The sequence below is a fragment of the Papaver somniferum genome, chromosome 5 (genome assembly GCF_003573695.1).
Source record: "Papaver somniferum cultivar HN1 chromosome 5, ASM357369v1, whole genome shotgun sequence".
NCBI lineage: Eukaryota > Viridiplantae > Streptophyta > Magnoliopsida > Ranunculales > Papaveraceae > Papaver > Papaver somniferum.
In genome coordinates, this window is record NC_039362.1 from 141,334,464 (window position 1) to 141,341,326 (window position 6,863).

Sequence of the window (6,863 nt, forward strand, 5' to 3'; positions counted from 1 at the left end):
GTGTCCATGTCAGTAAAATGATCATCTCTTATTATTTTGCCTGGAAATATGGTGTTAAGTTGGCAGTGTGGCCAATTTCACAGCCGCCGTTCAATTTATTCACGGAAGAAAAAATTCAAAATTTCTCTCGGTTGGTTAAACCTATGAGACTAGCCAAGGTCCATAGCAAAATGATGAAGGCAACCGTCGGACTCATGTTTCAAGGTGAAGTCACACTCTTATTTCAGGGGTGAGGTCATAGTTACACTGTCACTCACATCACTGTCTGGTACTCGCTTTACTCTGAAACTAAGATTTTAACAATGTTCCAATCGGGGTTACCCAAATATTTCGGGGGTGTACTAAATCTATAAGACAAAACGTCAATTGATCAGGATTTGGTATACCCACAAGCAAACTAGTACCCCCGATAGCTTCCGTGATTTGTAATTGAGTTTAAAAATGTTTTGAGTTTCCTTGCCTCGGAATACTGAGAATGTGAGAGACTAAATAAAAAGGTGGCTTGCATGACTATTATTTACATAAGAAACTCTTCATTTCCCCTTTTCACAATTTGCATGAACAGTTTTGTGCATACTTCTTAGTTTCCGGTCTCCTACTCTTTGAGTCTAAGAATTTGCAGGTTGGTGGTTTCTTAAATTCTTACTCAACTGCATATAGATCTTCACTTATTTTTGTTTTCCTCAAAGAAATTATTATTTTCCTTGCGTCTTTTTTTTTCTTTTTTAATATAGTTCACATACAATATTTTAGCAGATTTCTGATGATAAATTTGGTAGAAAATTTAGAAATGCTGTTTTTTTCTTTTCTTTTTGATTCTTTGGAACACACATGCAGATTGTTTTTCTATAGATTTGTTGTTTGAGTGCTAGTTTGTATAAAGAAACTCAATTCCCAAATAACCTGATTTGTAATTGCTCAACTATGATCACTGTTTCGCCAAACTTGATTGCATGGGTGCTTGTTGATTACTAGCTAGTTACTCCAAATCAAGGTGACAAAATAAACCCCTGTTTCTGTCACGGTTTGTCTTAATACTTAGAACATAAGAAGCTTCTCCTAAGTTCCAACATTTAGACTTGTCCCTGCTTAGTTATGTATGTGTTAATTCCAATCTTTTGTTATGATTCTTAAGCAGAGAAGAACTTTGAAGTTATGGCGAACTACATCCCTCCGCACAAGAGACAGTTGAAGGATGGTGCCAAGGCCCTCGAGGGGTCATCACCCAATTCACGATCACTTGTTCATAAGTTTCAGCAAAATCTGAACCTGTCAGGAAGTTATAAATCTGAGTCACGTAAGTCACAGAGGGCTATGACGAGAGGTAAGGTTGCTTCATTAGGTGGAAGGTATGCTTATAATGCTAAGAGTTGCCATTCTAGATTGTGCATCTTTGATTCTACCGAAGAAGAAGAGCATCAGTACCCTGGTGCAATTAGACTGGAGCACATTACATCCAAATCCAGTTTATATAAAGAACCCGGAAGTCACGGAAGTATCCCATATGTTCTAGTTTCTTCCCGTAAAAAAACAGGTGTGCATAATATTTTTGATCTACTTTGATAATCACATGATTTTAGTAGACATCATAACTTTAATGAACCATCCTCACCCGCTTACTCATTGCTAAATGGTTATCATTTCAATTTTTGTTTATTTCTATTGACATGCAATTGATCCGTTTTGTTTCATTAAAAGGAACGAATGAGCTAAACAAGAACAGCTCCATAGAGAATCCTTTGATATCTGTGGCTGAGCAGATATTTCCCAACCTTCTTGCTTTTCAAAATGAGAGGGTCGAAGGGAGTTCCCAAGAGTTTGAGGAAGGAAAGATAAGTTTTGTGGCTCGATTTGGCAAAATTTTGTTTCATACGATAAGTTTCCTACCTTGATTCTTTGGCCATGAATTAATGACTTACATAATGTTCATGTGACAGATTTTTTTGGAAAATTCAAGTTATTTATGGCTTAAATATTCGGTAGCTTTTAATTCGAGGAAATCAACTGAACATATCAGTTGTTTTGCTTCTAACTGCCCTTTCTTGTATGTAACAATGACGATCGATGAAGGAAACCTTGGTTCAATGTGGATACACTTCGAGACAGATCAGAATACGAAGCTTCTTTCGGTCAAATGAGAAGAATATTAGTACAAGTGTTCCTAAGTCGTTTACAGATTCAGTGCTTAACGCGGTTTTTACTGAAATTGGAGTTGATTTGGAAGAAGAAAAAGAGTATTACTATGTCAGGGTAAATTTTCACCAGCTCTTTGTTTCAGCTGTGCTTGGCATTCATATGAATACTTACGCAGATTATATTTCATTTAGGTTGCTGATAAATCCTGTCCAGATGTATCTCTTTCTTGCAAGTGCACTGCAACTGGAGTTGGTGGACTCGAGCTTCGAAAGGCAAGACAAGACTTGTAAACATACTTTATATGTGAATTATTTATGGTCGAATTGATGGTCAATTACAGTCTCACGTATATTTTCAATTCCTTTATTAACTTGTAATATCACTTGGATTAGTTAAAACACAAGGCAAACATGCTGGAGCAATTTTGATTGAGATTCTTTGTATTCTTAGATCGAAGCAAACAGGCATGCATGGAGAAGGATCTGGACCTGAGATTGATGCTTTCTACTAGGAAGATCATAACTGAACCCACCGTAAGAGTCGTCCTTCCTTGATAACTCTTGATAACTTGAAGTTCTGATTTCTCTATATTTACATATTCTGTGTCCGGAGTTTTATAAGCAGCATTCTATCTACTTCATACAACCTTCTTTTTTTTTTGTATTTTGTCGGATGAAGAGAATCATGACTTGGAAAAACTCATAAAGTCTGCAGTTGTAGATCAAAATGAAAAGAGGGGTTTGAGGTTTCCCCTTGGAAATGAGTCTTTTGAAGGTAGATACCGAGTCGTGGGGATGGGACACGCGACATCGACAGCGTACAAAAATTCATTCATCAGGGTCAAATTAAACGAAGCAGATCGATATGAGTTTATCACTTCAACTGCAGAAGTAACAAATCATGTAGTTCTGAAGATGCCTGGCATATCTGAAAAATTGAAGGTCAGTACTAGCCTAATATTTTTAATGGTTTGATTTGGTCTTACTCCTAATTAACATTGACTGTCAGCCAAATCAATATGATTTGAGGCCTCATTAATAGTCTGTCATTGTGTAAATGCATAGAGAACAAGAATTTGCTTCAGAGAAAATGTAGTTAGTATTATCAGAAGGGTGATTAAAACTAGGCTGTGGTCTATGGTTAGCTTTAAAGAACGGTGGGCCTGAAACCAAGAGAAAAAAAAACTAGGCTGCAATGTGCTATGACCGCATCATGTAGTTGAAGTAAGGCAACACTGAAAGATACGTTGATGGGCAGAACACAATCTGGAAATTTGTATCTTATAGCTATTAGCTAGTGCTTAGTAGTATTGTCATGTTCATCATAGAATGGAATTCTTTTATGTTTCTGAAAGAAAATGTAGTGTTGTTATACTTACAAATGGTAATGTGAATTTTTCAACATTGTTTCAGGCAGACAATTTGGAAAAGGACCAACTGGCGAAGATGCTTGAAGACAACATGAAAATAATATGGAATCGCTTCCTGAGCTTGGAGTGTTGTTTCACTTGAACAACTAACTGGTTGTGGGCTGCATATTTTTTTGCTGAACTGATGAATATCTTTTTCTCAAGAACCAAACCTTATCTATGTTTTGTATCTTGTGTTATGGGTTCTCTTCGAATGACGGCTGATTTTTTGCGCACCCTTTTTTGATCAGCTTGTTCTATTAGCTGGGATGGAAAATCCCATTACTGCATCCGTCCTGACAGTATTACTACATATTTCATTTCTCAAATGCCATAATTCTGACGAATAAAAGAGTTTGTTAAGATCGTACTTATGAATGCAAAGAACTACAAACGCACATCAGCATCAAGTGTAAGAAAATGAGAACAAAACATTGCAATTACCTCTGGATTGAGTGAAAGGTACCGCTGGAGGTGGAGTGTGGCGCATGCTTACTGACTTCAGCTACTACTTCCTCATAACAGGAAAGAGACTTTCAAAGTATGCCGAGGATACAAATTTAATTCTCTTCTCGTGTCTAAGTACAGGAATTGAGGTGTGGCGCTCAACGGATTCCTCCTTCAAAGTCATGCTTTTCCAGTTGTAAGAATGAAGGGAGAAAAACGGATTCCTTTTGAACCGTACTCCAGGTCCATGTCTTTCATAGCTTTCCATGAGAATTTCCTCCGTTCCTGGGATCGGTAGAAACTCCACGCAGCGTGTAATACCCCATTGAAAAGGTAAGTTTATAGTTAGTTCAGTCCTTGAGTGGATACAACTTCCAATGTCGCCAGTGCTTATATACTTCTTACCTTCATCCCCAGTGCCATCAAGTATCCATAGCTTGACAGTACTGCCACCATGTAGTCTATATAACAGAGCTAAACGATCATTCACTTCTAATAGTTTAATAGCTGGATTATGCAAATCATAGTCAAGCGTCGCGAATTGAGGGACAATGATCTTTCTGAACTTCTCGTGTCCAACATGAAATGCCACTATGACTTTCTCTTCACTGTTAAGGCTATTCATAAACTCCGCGGTGATCCAATATATAGAACCATTGGCATAGACAGACGCGTCTTCCTTAATATGGTAATTGTCAGGTACGCCTTCATCAATCATCCTCCAGGTGCTATTTTCACCTACAGTCAGTACCTGGCAACCCAAACAAGCGGAACCTTGCTTATGTTGCTCACCGTATGAAGTCCATATACAAATCACTTTGTGTTCCTTGGTGGCAGGGTCGAATCCAAATTGATAGACTGGACGACGAAGAAGATGGTCTGTTGTAACGATCAACGGAGTTGACTTTCGAGTGGTGATATTGTATATTTTAATACCAATGAATTCAATGACACACAGCAAACCGTTTACAGGTTTTAAATACCGAACAAAAAAGGAAGGATCAAATCCCACCACGGTCGTCCGATTAAAAATCCTAGGTACGACGCTTGTTTCGTTTGTGTGATAATAATTCCAGATATCAGAATCTTGTGGTACTGCCATGGCGAAAAGGAAGCATGGGCGTGATTTTGATCGAGCATGGTGTAAATCAATAAAGTATGAATCATGCTGGATTAAAGATAACCACTGCTTGCTGACGCACTTGAATCGCAGTAGAGTTTTCACTGGGAGTCTGCTAAGTATGTCGCATACTAAGTCTACTCCGATTGAAACATGACCGCTGCGGCTCTTTTTCTGCTTCCTGGTTTTCGATGATGCCATAATGTTGGAGATGAATTGGGTGATTTCTGAAGCAAAACTGAAGGGTTTTTATTTTTCGTGACAAATGATGTAGTTGAATAAGAGCCTCCAACTAAAACCCTAATTTATTTGGGCGCTGCTACACTTACCGACCCATATTCCTGCAAAACGTCCCGATTGGGAAATGCACCGACGAGATCAAACTCTCTGCCATTTGGGTCGGTAAGGCGCATATGTGGGACCCGTGGTTTATTACACTCGGGATCAAAAATCTGGAGAAAGGCTTGGTCAAATAATCATATCTGAATTTACTGTAGACAAATAAAGCTCCCATGTGTGAAGGGAAAATTTGTTTATCTCAGTTTCACTGTTGCTAATCCTCAACAATTCCTTTCTTTCATTGTTATCATTCTTTGCAATTATATCATTTACAGATCTTTGTCCTTTCTCACTAGAATTTCTAAAAAAGTTCAAACAGTTTCGAAATTTAGTAATAGAAGTTTCAAGCACTACTTAAACATTCTTGAATTAAATAGAATTCAGCTCATAAAGCATTACAAGAAGAGTTCCCAAATTCTTTTCCAGTACCACAAACCCACCTATCTCTCAATCTTACCAAAAAAAAAACGATAAACTACCATCGTCCTTCCTTAAAACAAGTTCATCAGAGTAACATTACCCAATTTTCAGTTCCTTTAAATCACCATCACAAACTTGGAACTCCTACAACCCCTATAGATTTTATACATCATCACCAAAAAATTCCCCTGGAACATACCACCTGTTCACAGACTCACCGCAAAAACAAAAACAACACCGTCCGAAATAACATTCACAAAAACAAGAAGCTTACCAATATCAGAAGGAAAATTCAAAAGACTAAGAGCAAGCATAGAGGCAGCCATTTTGGAAAAAAATTGTTAATCATAATCAAACTTTTTTCAAAGTATGAAAACCTGGCATCCCTCTATACCCCAGAGGAGAACTTTAATAGTCCTTATCAAAGTAACCCCAATCTTCCTCATCATCTTCATAAAATTCACTATAGCTGCTATCTGATGAAGCAGGGGATGTATCACTATCCCCTGATGACGAACTTTCATCATCTTCCACTGGTTGCTTCAGGAAGCTCCTCATTAGAATCACCGGATTGAGCAACTCGAGGGTGAATTATCATGGGATCTGTCTTCTCAACCCTGGGCTCTCCTTCCTGCATGGTTCTGGCAAATATCTTGGGATTGGGTCTTTCAAACTCAAAACGCCTTGGCAACTTCCAATCAAGATATTTCTCCATCTTCCTCTTATCTTCAGCAGCAGAAAAATCATCCCCACTGGTATTTATCTCTTCCAAGGGGTACTCGAATCTTGCATCAGATCTTCTTTCTGAGTCACTTTCTGTCGCACTACCATACTTGGGACCTTTCTGATAGCTTTCAGATCGCTCCTCCACCTTCCGATCAACTCGTGCGAAATGGTGTGGTAACCACGCACAAAAGAGTGACTTAGTTTCTTCCTCTTATCTTCTCTTTTTCTCATTCTCCTCTCTTTGGCGTTGTGCCTCTTCACTTGCTC

General features: G+C 38.3%; 2 protein-coding genes across 3 annotated transcripts; one reads left to right on the forward strand and one right to left on the reverse strand.

Annotated features, from left to right (window-relative positions):
• Positions 1–456: 456 nt before the first annotated feature.
• On the forward strand, positions 457–2,413 carry LOC113277901. 2 transcript variants are annotated; one of them, XM_026526871.1, is made up of 4 exons: positions 457–622; positions 1,136–1,534; positions 1,699–2,250; positions 2,328–2,413. In XM_026526871.1, exons 2-3 carry the CDS (start codon positions 1,156–1,158, stop codon positions 1,890–1,892), a joined length of 573 nt encoding a protein of 190 aa, XP_026382656.1. In that variant the 5' UTR covers positions 457–622; positions 1,136–1,155; the 3' UTR covers positions 1,893–2,250; positions 2,328–2,413. The 2 variants fall into 2 exon arrangements, with proteins under 2 accessions (XP_026382656.1, XP_026382655.1); XM_026526870.1 differs by having other exon boundaries at positions 1,139–1,534.
• A 1,639-nt stretch (positions 2,414–4,052) lies between these two features.
• LOC113279736 (putative F-box protein At1g32420) lies at positions 4,053–5,525 on the reverse strand. The gene has a single exon (XM_026528406.1). The coding sequence runs from the start codon at positions 5,310–5,312 to the stop codon at positions 4,053–4,055; it is 1,260 nt and encodes a 419-aa protein (XP_026384191.1). The 5' UTR covers positions 5,313–5,525.
• Between the last annotated feature and the right edge of the window lie 1,338 nt (positions 5,526–6,863).